The 12,173-nt window shown below is 41.9% G+C and overlaps 1 protein-coding gene across 5 annotated transcripts in view; it reads left to right on the top strand.

Annotated features, from left to right (window-relative positions):
* The window catches only part of TPP2 (tripeptidyl peptidase 2), an 88,044-nt gene that overhangs the window by 12,192 nt on the left and 63,679 nt on the right, over positions 1 to 12,173 (top strand). For all 5 annotated transcript variants that reach the window (XM_014600446.3, XM_006277226.4, XM_014600448.3 and 2 more), the window contains exons 5-9: positions 1,320 to 1,444; positions 3,661 to 3,824; positions 6,172 to 6,326; positions 9,714 to 9,790; positions 10,991 to 11,118. In XM_014600446.3, the coding sequence (XP_014455932.1) occupies positions 1,320 to 1,444; positions 3,661 to 3,824; positions 6,172 to 6,326; positions 9,714 to 9,790; positions 10,991 to 11,118 (649 nt within the window). The remainder of the gene's footprint in view (positions 1 to 1,319; positions 1,445 to 3,660; positions 3,825 to 6,171; positions 6,327 to 9,713; positions 9,791 to 10,990; positions 11,119 to 12,173) is intronic.

The raw sequence follows: 12,173 nt of genomic DNA, 5'->3' as shown, positions 1-12,173 counted from the left end.
CAGTCCTATACTTTATTGATTTTGGTTGTTAAAGTGTAACAGTTAAATCCCTCTGCCGCTATAGAGACACTGTATTAGCTTTAACTCTTTCATTCAGGATTAAATTTTCAGGAGTTGCTTAAATTGCTATGAAAGCATGCAGTGTAACTGTTACAACTGGAACCTAGTCCTGAGTGGCAGCTCTTTTTCCCCCTTGTAGTTGGGATCTACCCAAGTTGCTGCCAGCAAAACCAATTTTACAGCCTTTTTGAAGTGAGCCCACTCCATGCTGCTGATTGGTTGAGTGGGCTGTCTGTTACACAGTCCCATCCCTCTCCACTGATTGATTGGCAAAGAGGGGTGAGGTCATGCGTTGGGCAGCCCTCAGCCAGTTGGAGGTAGTTCAGCCTTTATACCAGTGGGCCCTCTCTCCCACCCCAAAGGCTGCAAGGCCAGGTCACAATGAGCATGAGGACAGCCGGCATTTTATTTTTAGTAATTTTTTTTCATTTTTGGTGGATTTTTTTTAATTTCATGGACAGTGCCCAATTTTGTGGATTTATTGAAGTTTCTGAAAGCTATCCTCAGCCCTGAGTGCTGTGAGCTCTTTGGAGCACTTGTGAATCATCTTTGTTAATGATACTTCTGAACAGTTTGTTACCTTTTTATATCCCTAAATTGATTCACAAGCGTGAATAAAATAAGTAAATGCATTCCTACTTTACACTCCCTGCCCCGTCCTCAGACTACCGTAGAAATATGGGTAGTCACTGCTGAAGACAATGTACCCTAAGCTTTCAAACGTTACTTGTTCATATCTTCTGTACTACTTATAAGTCCCTTAAGAAGCAGTGATACAAGTACTGTCATTTTTCTTACTTTAAATTTGCTCTAAAGACCTCTTTAAAAGTAAGACACTATTAAAACTGGTAATCTGTGCTAAAAAGTAGACTTAACAGTTTTCAGTGGTTTGTAAATTGTGCCTGCATCCTGAGTTCCTATAAAATAATATAAAGTAGTTACTGCAAATTGGTCCCTTTTGTTCTTATATCCAGCCAAAGTACTGTACAATAATTATGTCAACAGAAATGGGTATATTGGCTTTGTTAGAAGAATATACTTAGTATGACTATAACAGCATATGATCTACTGAAGAATGATATTAGTAGCTCCTTTTTAAATACATTCATGTGTCAGGAGATGGGAGCATTCCCAGTAATTGAATTGACTAATTAACAACTATAAACAGCGCTAAAATGATAAGCCTTTCACCTTGTGAAAATATATGGTTCATATTACTTAAAAATATTGATATTTTATGCATTCTTTTCTTTTTCCAGGTAAATAAATTGCAGAAGGAGGAGCTTCAAAGTCACGTAGAACTGTTGAATTCTTTTGAGAAAAAATACAGCGATCCTGGTCCTGTCTATGATTGCTTAGTGTGGCATGATGGTGATACTTGGAGGTAAATGCTCAAGATTTTGCTGCATTATAAAATAATTTGCTTGTGCATATAAATCACTGAATCTCTGAGTTTTGGATTGCTGGAAAAAATAGGAACTTATTATATGTCTTTTTTTTTAAGAACATTTCCAAAATAAGCCTGTAAAGAGGATCATAGAAAAGCTTGCTAATGTAGTCATTACATAGATTCTGATCCTGCATTGTGATCTTGTAATTTGGCCACCAAGCCTGTGCAGAGTTCTGGTGAAGTATTTGGATCAAAGTAAGTGCAGTTTCAGGTGTAGTTTAATGTTCTTCTATTGCCCAAGAATGCATTAAAGTGTCTTGTCTTGCTGTTCTTAAGTGTATAAATTGCTAGCTATTTGTATGTAATTATTGGGGATCCTGGTTTTCTCTGTTTAAATATCACAAATTCTGATTAAAACCCCCCAAATTGACGATTAAAATGAAATGCCATATTATTGTAATCAATTAAGCACAGTGTTTTACTGGTATATTTACAGTTTTAAAGCAATTTTGGAAGCCTGCCAGTGCCTCAATCAATAAATTCTAAATACCTATACATGTTGGTATTTGATTTTGCATTTTTTGACATGGAAAATCAGAGCTCTCACTGCCCCCTTCACTCACCAGGGTCCCAGGCCCCTCACTCCCAAGCCACAACTACCTTTTCCCCCCTCCCCTTCAGCCCTGCTGGAGGGGGCCCCCAGCTGCCAGGATTACAGGGCCAGGGACCCAGGTCTGCAGCCCTCTACCCCTGCAGCAGCACCTGAGTCCTGCCTTCCACCAATGGGAGGTAACAGCTGCTGTGGCCTGAGTGGGCAGCAAAGTGTAGAGCCTGCCCGGCTCCCCTTCTCCCACGGGTGGCACAGATGGAGTGGAGCCCGTGGGAGAGATGGGTGCAGGCTGCCTGCTGCAGGATCAAGCTTCATTCCCTGCTGTCCTCCTCCCAGAGCCTCCATGGCCCAGAGGGCGGGACCTGGCATGGCAAGGCAGGGTAGGGTCAGGTGGAAAAGCTTCTTGCTGCTGCAAGCCCCATGCTGCTCTGGCAAAGCACCCACTGCCCACCTAGCAGCCGTGAGGGGCCCAACCCTGCTGCTGTCAGGTAGGTAGGAGGCGCTTTGACAGTGGCACGGGGCTAGCAGTGGCAAGAAGCTTTCCTGCCTGGCCCTGCTCTGCCGTGCACTCTGGGTCTTGCTTGCTGGGCTGCGGAGGCCTCAAAGGGAAGGCAGCAGTGTGAGCCCGAAACAGACAGCCCACACCCACCCTGCGCACAGATCTGGGGGGCACATGCCCCCCATGGTCCCTCCAGGAGTGCATGCAGCAGCAAGAGCAAGCCCCACCCTCCCTGCCCCCTGAACAAGCTACCCGAAGCCCTGTCCTGCTCCCCGCTGGGGCCCTGTGGCCATGCATTCTGGCCCTTGACCCCAAACCCCCACGCGCTGCCCAGCTGATCAACAGCCCCAGCCCTGTCGAACTCCCTCCCTATGTGGGCCTCAATTTCCTCCTCTTTTCCCTCCCCCTCCTGGGCACCCTGGAGAGCTGGGGAGGTGCTCTCCAGGGTGCCCGGCGGCCATGTGCATGTATATGTGCCTGGTGGCTCTTCTCCTGCTTCCCCTAGCCCCTTGCAGGCTGGAACTCTGCCAGCCTGCATAGAGCTCTTTGCAAAAGTGGAAGATCTGAATGTTTCTCTGCTAAAATGAGAAATCCGCATTTTTCTCCGTGAAAAGGGAAAATCCACATTTTTTCCCCATTTTTCCGTGGGAAAAGGAAAACCCAGATCTCTGGTAATTACCCATTAGTGACACATTTTGGAATTTGTGAAGACTGTTCATTCGTCGCTTCTTTTATAGGTAATGTATTTTCCATAATGACCAGCACAGCAAATGTTTAAAGTTAGGATCTTAAATCAGTATTAGGCCATGTGAGTAAAGTGACTTGACTTTCTCCCTGGGCTGCTGAGTAAAAAATACAAATCTGTAAGTCAACTGGATGTAGCACTTATGGAAGATAAAACTTACTTAGATGCCTTTATGATTTAGAAGCTTTACCTTGAGCATCCAGGTTTGAAAATTCTAACTATAGTCACTTATAAACGATTATGCAACTAAAAAGCCCTTCTATTAACTTCTCTAATTTTAAATGGAAAGGAAACAATTGAAGTCTTGCTGTGCACAGATTTATCTTGTATATGTTGACACTATTCTGTATTGCCAGAGCCTGCATAGATTCAAGTGAATGTGGAGACCTAACAAACTGCACTGTGTTGAGGACCTACAGAGAGTCACAGGAATATGGATCTTTTGGAACATCAGAGATGTTAAACTACTCTATTAATATATATGAAGAAGGAAACCTACTTTCCATTGTGACAAGTGGAGGTAATTTTTTTTTAATTGGTAAAAAGTAAAAATTACTCTCAGTGTATCAGTAAGCAGAAATAGTATCACTTTTTCTTTCCCCACAAAGTAAGATAGGCTTCATTTTCCAAGTAGCCTATATCAAAATATGCCCACCCATTTTTTTTCATTTAATTAGAAAAACATCTGTTAGATTGCTTCTTATGGGAGAGGAGAAATTTTAAGTCAAGGCACTTAAAATCTCTAAGAAATCATAAATTGAAATCAACTTAGTTGTGTGAAATTAAAATGAAAATGCATGCTATTGACCCCTCAATAGTGTTAGGTTAAAATACTATTCTTGGTATGTCATCTATTTAAATTTTACATAACCTTGATAAGCAAAATATAAATTTTTCGAAATTACTAATATGACCGGAAACTAGCAAGTTATGAAAACTATTTCTGCATGTAATATTAAGCATTTGTGCAAGAGGTTTTATCTTTTTTTGTTGTTTGTTATGTTTTGGGTTGGGGTTTTTTGTTTTTTTTGTTGTTGTTGTTTTTTGGAGCATTTGGGCTGAAATTTTATTTTTATAAAGATCCATTTGTATCAATTCAAAATATAATGTTTCTGGTTTTTAAGAAATGAGACAAATTATCTTTTCAGTACATTTAATAGTTGTCGTGAACTGTTTATATATCTAACCACACTTCCCCCCCCCCCCCCCCCAATACCTGTGTGACTTTTGAAGTCAGTAGGCTTCACCTTGCTATCCTACTCAAATAACGAAGCTTCAGCCTAAACTGAGATATTTCTCTTTCTACTTTTTTGGTGATGTTCTTTGTACGATTGTGTTTTGTTGGTTATTTGAGTGCTAATTTATACATGTACCAGTGTCTGCAGAGATGACCCGAGCAGGATGCGGGCCCAGGGCAAATCAGCCTGTCCAGGGCCCCACCCCTGGACACGAGGAAGCTGGTGGTGGATTAAGTGTTGGGGATGTGGTGCCAAGAGGCCAGACATGAAGCTGTCAGCAGTGTGGAGTTGCTGCAGCTGCTCTGGCTGGCTCCATGGGGCCCCCCAAAGTGTGGGGCCTAGGGCAGTTGCCCTGATTCGCCCCACCCCGGGACAGGCCCAAGTGTGTGGACAGCTCTGCATGCAGGAGTTCCCTGGTCTCCAGCTGCCCACACCATGTGAAGTGATGCACGTGTATCTGGGAACCAAGGAGCTCCTTAATCGCCTGCTGCTCATGCTGCACATCTTGAAGCGCAACTCCTTGGCTTCTTGTGCAAGGAAAGTTAAAGTCACAATGTGCAGCCTAGTGCTGGGCTCCATGCCATATATTTAAATTTAAGTGCAATACAAACTAGCAGCAACAGTGTTCCTCATTAAATTGGGAACATCTTTGTCACTGGTTTGCCATTTTACCATGCCATATATTGGCTGACCACGTTGCACTTTACATTTTATCACACATTTAATGTTAATCTGCTGATAAATGCAGTGTCTGCTCGGGGTCATATATGTATAACTATTAATTTTAATGCAGTTTTTCTTCACTCCTCATGTGAATGCGTGTAACTTGGCTGTTTTGATTTATGTTTAGACATAGTGAATCCAATGTTCACATTTTTGTATAGTGACAGTTGGGGCACTACTATTACAGCTTCAACTCTAATCCCATTTTGGTGCAGAATATAATTAGTAACATTACATTGTCATAGTTCAAGAAAGCTTGCCTAAAAGGTTGCTCGTATTCTGAAGACCTTTTCTCCCATGTTCATCTAATGCACCACTTTCTGTAATTTCAATGTAAGCTTAACACATTTATAATAATAAAACATTCTACAGGTTTCCCCTTTTCCCTTGTATAGCAAAACTTGTTTAAAAAAGAGGTTAATCTCATTGCTGTCGGTCAGTTTTTCTGTTAAGGTTAATATCACAGAAGCAGACCTTTAGTCTTAATAAACATGTTTTATGGTACTTTGCAATAATAACTTGTATGAAATAGAGCAAATCCAAGTAAAATACTATTTTCAGAACAGTATGAAGGTACTTTAAAGATAATGACTTGTAAAATTGCAAGGTGGGTGGATTAGTGAAAGATGGCACTGTAATAGCTCAACAGGTAAATAAAATGGTAGAGACTTGATTCAGAGCCTAGCCATGATGGCAATAAGTGTGTCAGATTTTCCCCCAATGTCCAGATTAAAATGAGAGCTAGTGTAGGATTTTACCCATCCTGGTAGCGTCCGCATAAATTGTTTACTTTGTTTATATTTAAATGGCTAAGCAAATGAAACTGATTTGAATTGTAAGTTAAGTGATGTTTCTATTGGACTCTGTTTAGCACATGCAACACTGTTTTATCTTTAATCTGTCTAGGAGCACATGGGACACATGTAGCTAGTATTGCTGCTGGATACTTTCCAGAAGAACCAGAAAGAAATGGAGTGGCTCCTGGAGCTCAGATTCTTGCCATCAAGATTGGTGATACAAGACTAAGCACAATGGAAACTGGCACAGGCTTAATAAGAGCTGTAGGTCTTTATTAACAGACAATTATGTTGCCTCCTTTAGATAAGCTTGTATAGTGTATCTTCTGGATGGCAAGTACAAATATATTTTGAGATGTACCTGGACATTGCTAAATTAATTGATATTGTATCATTTTCATGTGAGGGTTTATAGGCTTGTTATGGGTTATATTATTTTCTTGTGTACCACATAGCCTAGAATATAATACACCCCTTATTTTTGAGAGGCAGAATGAAAAAAAAGATTTTCCTCCAACCCCCTCTGTCAGGGTGTATAGAGCAGGGACAGAGTCTAATCTTTCAGCTCCTACCCTCCCTTAACTAAAATTGAAACCATAGGTGCTGCTAAAGACTGGTCTGCATGGGTGGATCTGTGATTTTGAAAAGAGCTAGTGTTTCAGGGGCTTTGAAAAAGAGAAACCAGGAGCAGGTAACAGGCAGCAAAGTTGCCTTTGAAGGTTGGCTTGATTAGTGGAACATCAAGACCACTAAAAAGGATATGTTATTAATGCCTGTCCAGTTGAAGAACAATGAATCATTAAGTCAGCTGATTCCCTTAGCTGCCTGAATGGTAATGCTACAACTACTGCACTGTGGAATAGGAGTCAAAACAGGATTTGGCTGTTTCTCCGGCCTACTCGGGTCATTTTGAATCCTGGTCGATCCTAACTCTACTCTCTAACACATCTGCAACTCCACCCAACTTGATATTTTCCACAAACTTGCAACGTGTGCACTTGATCTCATCTTTAGATCATTAATGAAGATAATGAACAATACCAGACCGAGGACAACCCTCTCAGGAACTCCACTTAATTTATCCCAACTAGACATTGAACCATTGATAACTGATTAGAGCATTGTACTCAACAAGTAGATGGATATCCCAGTTTACAGACTATATGAAAGTATTGCATTTGCATACCTAGTTAATGGGAATGTAATGGGAGACTGTCAAAAGCCATGCTAAACTCAAGGTATTCACTGCTTTTCCTCTCCCCACTCTCCTTAATCCACAAGGCCTGTCATTTTATCATGGGAGGAAATCGGGTGGGTCAGGTGTTACTTGCTTTTGTTGAATCCATGCTTCCTGATCGCCTTGTTCTCCAAGTGCTTCACAACAGATTCATTGAGGATCTACCCCATGATCTTTCCATGTGTAGATGTCAGGGTGACTGGGGTAGTTTCCCAGATCCTCCTCTTCCTCCCCTTTTCCAGTCATCCAGGATCTTACTTGACTTACAGAGTTCTCAAAGAGGGTAACCAACGACTCAAACTGACTCAGATAATTTCATCTGTATGCTAGCGTGCATCCCATCTGGGCCTGCTGACTTGAAAGCACCTAGCCTTTCTATATGTTCTTATATTGCTCCAGGATGTTTGTCTCCTTCCCTAGCTTTGCTGCCAACTGCACCCATCATCTGATAGCTGTTCTTGTTTGTGAAAGCTGAAGTAAAAATGGCATTAAATACTTCAGTCTTATCTGCAACATCGCAACTAGATTTCCTTTTTGCATTTTTGTAAGAGGAAGACCATAGGAATTGTAGGTCCTTTACTTTTGGTGTATTTGTAGGATCCCTTTTTATTGCCTTATGTCCCTTGCCAGCTGTGTTTCAAATTGTGCCTTGGCCTTCCTGCTTTTTTTCCTTTTTGCATGCCCATGCAATGCTTTTCCTAGTACTATGAGCAAGTTTCTACTTTTTTTTTTGAGTTTCATCTCATGGAAGAGACTGCTGTCTAGCCAGGCTGGCCTCCTGTTGTACTTCCTTTTTGTTCTGTTTTATTGGAATCATTTGTTCCTGTGTTCTTAAGAGGGCCTCCTTAAAGTACTACCAGCTCTCTTGGACTTCTTTTCCTCTCAGACTTGCCTCCCAGCGGAGCCTTCTCACCAGTTCCCTGAATTTGTTAAAGTCTGCTTTTCTGAAATCCAGTGTCCTTATTGTTCTGCTCTCCCTTCCTTCTCTTAGAATCTTGAACTTGGTACCTTCTCCCTTCATGTTCTGAACAGTAAGTCGAGAAGAGCTTCCCTCCTAGTTGACACCTCTTCTCTGTATCAAAAAGTTATCCTTCACAGGATATTTGCTATACTGCTTGTGCATGGCTATATTTCCATCCCAGCAGATACCCTGGTAATTAAAGTCCCCCATGAGAATCAAGTCCTGTGACTTTTAGAAGTTTCCACTGCTTTGTTTAAAGAAGGTCTCATCCACCTTCTCATTTGGTGGCCTGTAGCAGATGCCCACAATGATATCCTCTCAGCTGCTCTTCCCCCTGACGTTTACCCAGAAGCTTTCAGCTGGCCTACCTTCCACTTTGTACTGCATCTCAGAACGTGTTACCTCACCTTTTATAAACAAGACAACACGTCCTTCTTTTTTCCTCCTGTCTGTCCTTCCTGAACCAGCTATATCCATCCATGACAGTACTCTAGTCCATGACAGTACTCCAGTCATGTCCCATTAACCCCAGTTAATGCTGTTTTTGTACTAGGACTGCTAATTCTGTTTCCCCCATACTCCTCTCATTTGTGTATAAACATTTTGGGTATTGAACTGTTCCATCCTTTCCCTGAGAACACTGCTTAGGCTTCTGTTATTGCTTCCCATCACTAAGTTCTTATCTAGGTCTCAGACTTCTTACTTACCTCTGGGGTTTTTTTTCTCCATTCACTAGTGAACCTAGTTTAAAGCTCTCCATTGTTACTTAAACGGCTAGGAGATATTTGTGGTGGAAAAAGAGAATGGGAGGTGGATGGAAATAAAAATACCATGTGGATGTTCTATAAAATTCTCAGCCTGCTATTTAGATGTCAGTAAAGGGTCGTTTCACTTGAGTAATTGGATCACAAAGTGAAGGGAAAATTGAGCAGTGCTAGTTGCAAGCACTTAGTGGCCCCAAAACATCTGTATTCTTGTGCTCTGGATCAGAGGTTCCCAAACTTTTTTTCTTATTGCATGCCCCCTTCCAGATGTACCAGCTTCCCATGTACACCTACCAGCATATGATTTACAAGCTGCCTGTGTACACTTAGCACCTTAAATGTCAATTATTTTAATATAAAACAAATCTGCCATTACACAATTTCTCCCATGTACCCCCCAGAGATGACTTGTGTACCCCTAGGGTTACTTGTACCACAGTTTGTGAACCCTTTCTCTAGATCATATAATTTAGAAGTTGGTTCATTATGAGAGTGTAGGGCTTCAAGGTGTGTTTACTGGCTACAGAGAAAAAATATTTAGATAAACTTGCGCTTCAGTTTTAAATTACCTTAATTCAAATGGTTTTTATTAATGAGGTGAAATAAATAGTTTTGTCGTGGGTAAGCAGCTGACCTCTTCCACCCTGTAAATTATCATCTTTCATCAGTTTAAACTCTGTTTTTAACAGATGATAGAAGCAATAAAATATAAATGTGATCTTGTCAACTACAGCTATGGAGAAGCCACTCACTGGCCAAATTCTGGGTAAGCGCAGTAAGTTTAATGTAGAATTCCTGCCGCCGCTGCCGCATGCATCCCAGGTGGAGGCATGGGCATGTCCGTCTGTCCGTTGTCTGTCCCTCCCTCCCTCCTCTCCCCCCCCACCCCGGATCTTTGCGCAGGGTGAAGGCAGGCTGCTGCTGTGGGCTGGGTCTGGGGGACAATGGCGGGCTTTTCCTGGCGTGGGGGGCTGGGCGGAACGGGATAGGCAGCAGCAGTGGCACAGGGACAGGATTACAGGGGGGCCATAGTGAATTTTAGGGTTGCTGTAGCCTACCCTGTAGCCACCCCTTCCAGCATTGCCTCTGCCTACCCTGAGTGCAGCCCTGACCCAGGCCCTGGCCCCCCGCCAAGAAGAGCCTGGCATTGCCTCCAAACCCCCAGCCCACAGTGGTAGCCTGCCCTTGGTCTGCATACAGATCTGGGGGGCACATACCTCCCCCGGGGATGCGCACAATGGTGGCAGCTGCCGCCCCCCCCCCCATGTCCCCAGACAAACTGCTCGCAGCCCCATTCTGTGCTCCACTCTGGCTGGGTAGCCTCAGCCCTACTTCCTCCCTCACTGTGGAGGCCTCAGTCTGCCTTCCTTCCCCCCGCCGCTTCTCCCCCACAAACTAACCGGCTGGATGCTGCTCTCCAAGCTGCCAGGCTGCATTCCTGGCCATGTACATACGACTGTGCCCACATACATGGCATTTATTAGCGACATCAGCCACCTTGGCCAAGAAAAGCTGATTGCCAATAATGTCAGTTTCCCTTTTATCAGTGCCGATACAGTATGGATTGATGTGTCAGTGCATCTCTAGCTGGTAGTATTTTAAGGCTCTGAGTCTTTGGGGGGAAAAAAGTCTTTGCAATTTTATCTTTTTACAAAATGGAGTGCCTACAGAAACTCTTGCTTTGAGAATAAAGTTTCATTTTTCTGGCTAATTCTTGGCCTTCTTTAAAATTTAAAAAGTGATGGTTTTCGGTCAGTTTATACCCTACATTTGCTTACCCTTCCAGGTTTGGCTGCTAGATTAAGCAAAATTTTGTAATTTATGGAAAGAAAAGGTTAGTATGAAATTGGCCCTGTTAAAATAAATAGTAACATAATAATTGATAGCATGGGGGTCTGGATTAACAGCCGTAGGAAGGAAATTGTGTTTTGTTGCTTAAATGACTTGTTTTCTATGCTTATTTTAGGAGAATTTGTGAAGTGATTAATGAAGCTGTATGGAAACACAATGTCATCTATGTTTCAAGTGCGGGAAATAATGGTCCTTGCCTTTCTACAGTAGGATGCCCAGGTGGAACTACATCTAGTGTAATAGGTAAATAGTTTTTTACAAGATATCTGTGGTATGTCCTTATTATAATGAACCCCCATAGACCTGGGAGGAAAAGTCTTTTTAAAGAGAATTTGTATGCTGCATCATCATTATTAAAAAAAACAAATAAACAAATGAAAACAGATTCTGCCCTTGGGATTGTCAAAAGCCAGGAATATTATGTTGGTTAGAAACATGGCCTGTTATAATGAGGTTATACTGTACTCAAAGGGATACCCAAATGGCTGTCCTTTTAAACTCTGTATTTGAATCACCTGGTTAACTGGTTAATATCTTGCATTGACTGAAGCAGGTTAAATTTAAACTTCTGGGTTCTAAATTTTTTTTATATCCATGGAGATGAAGGTCTTTGAACAAGTCGCATAATTATTGCGTTTATCCGTGTATTTGTGTGGCAAATGATTATTTGGTTTTTGTTATCGTTTAGGACCTGATGTCCAATCTGAATGGGCAGTATGCTATTTACTTTTGATGAGGAACTGTTTCTTCAGCCACCTTTGACAGGATTTATACCATAAGTAACTAGACTGCTGTGTATCCAGAAAAATACAGGGTGCTTTCTAGGTTATTTGGATTTGACATAGCTTTTAATATACCCGGGGAAGGGAAAGCCTTGCAGATTAGTCAAAATTTATTAAAAGAAGTCTGTTAAGTGCGTCATAAGTGCAGCTGTCTTTAAAAAGACATAACTTTACTCAATGTTTTGGTTATGTTTCTATTAAAAATGTAGTTTGTAGAAACAAAGTGGACTTTCATCCTAATTTATCTTATACGAAGTGTCTTGATTAGACTTGGAACAGACACCAAACGTTCTGAAACGCTGTTTCAAAAAAGATCTGCCTTGTATGGTCAGATACCCTGATACATTTCCTCTTTTCAACCCTAATGAAGTCTAGCTTTGCGATTAGGGTCTAAAATAATTCTATGGCATTTATCAGGAGTGGTCCGTACTGGGGCTGATAGGAATCCGTACAGCTATTTGCAGGAGCATCTGTTTTTACAAAACCTACCACACACACCAGCTTGCTATTCCTGGA

This window comes from Alligator mississippiensis, chromosome 1 (assembly GCF_030867095.1).
Source record: "Alligator mississippiensis isolate rAllMis1 chromosome 1, rAllMis1, whole genome shotgun sequence".
Lineage (NCBI taxonomy): Eukaryota > Metazoa > Chordata > Crocodylia > Alligatoridae > Alligator > Alligator mississippiensis.
The sequence above is the reverse complement of the archived record's forward strand: the minus strand, read 5'-3'. Positions and strand labels throughout refer to the sequence as shown.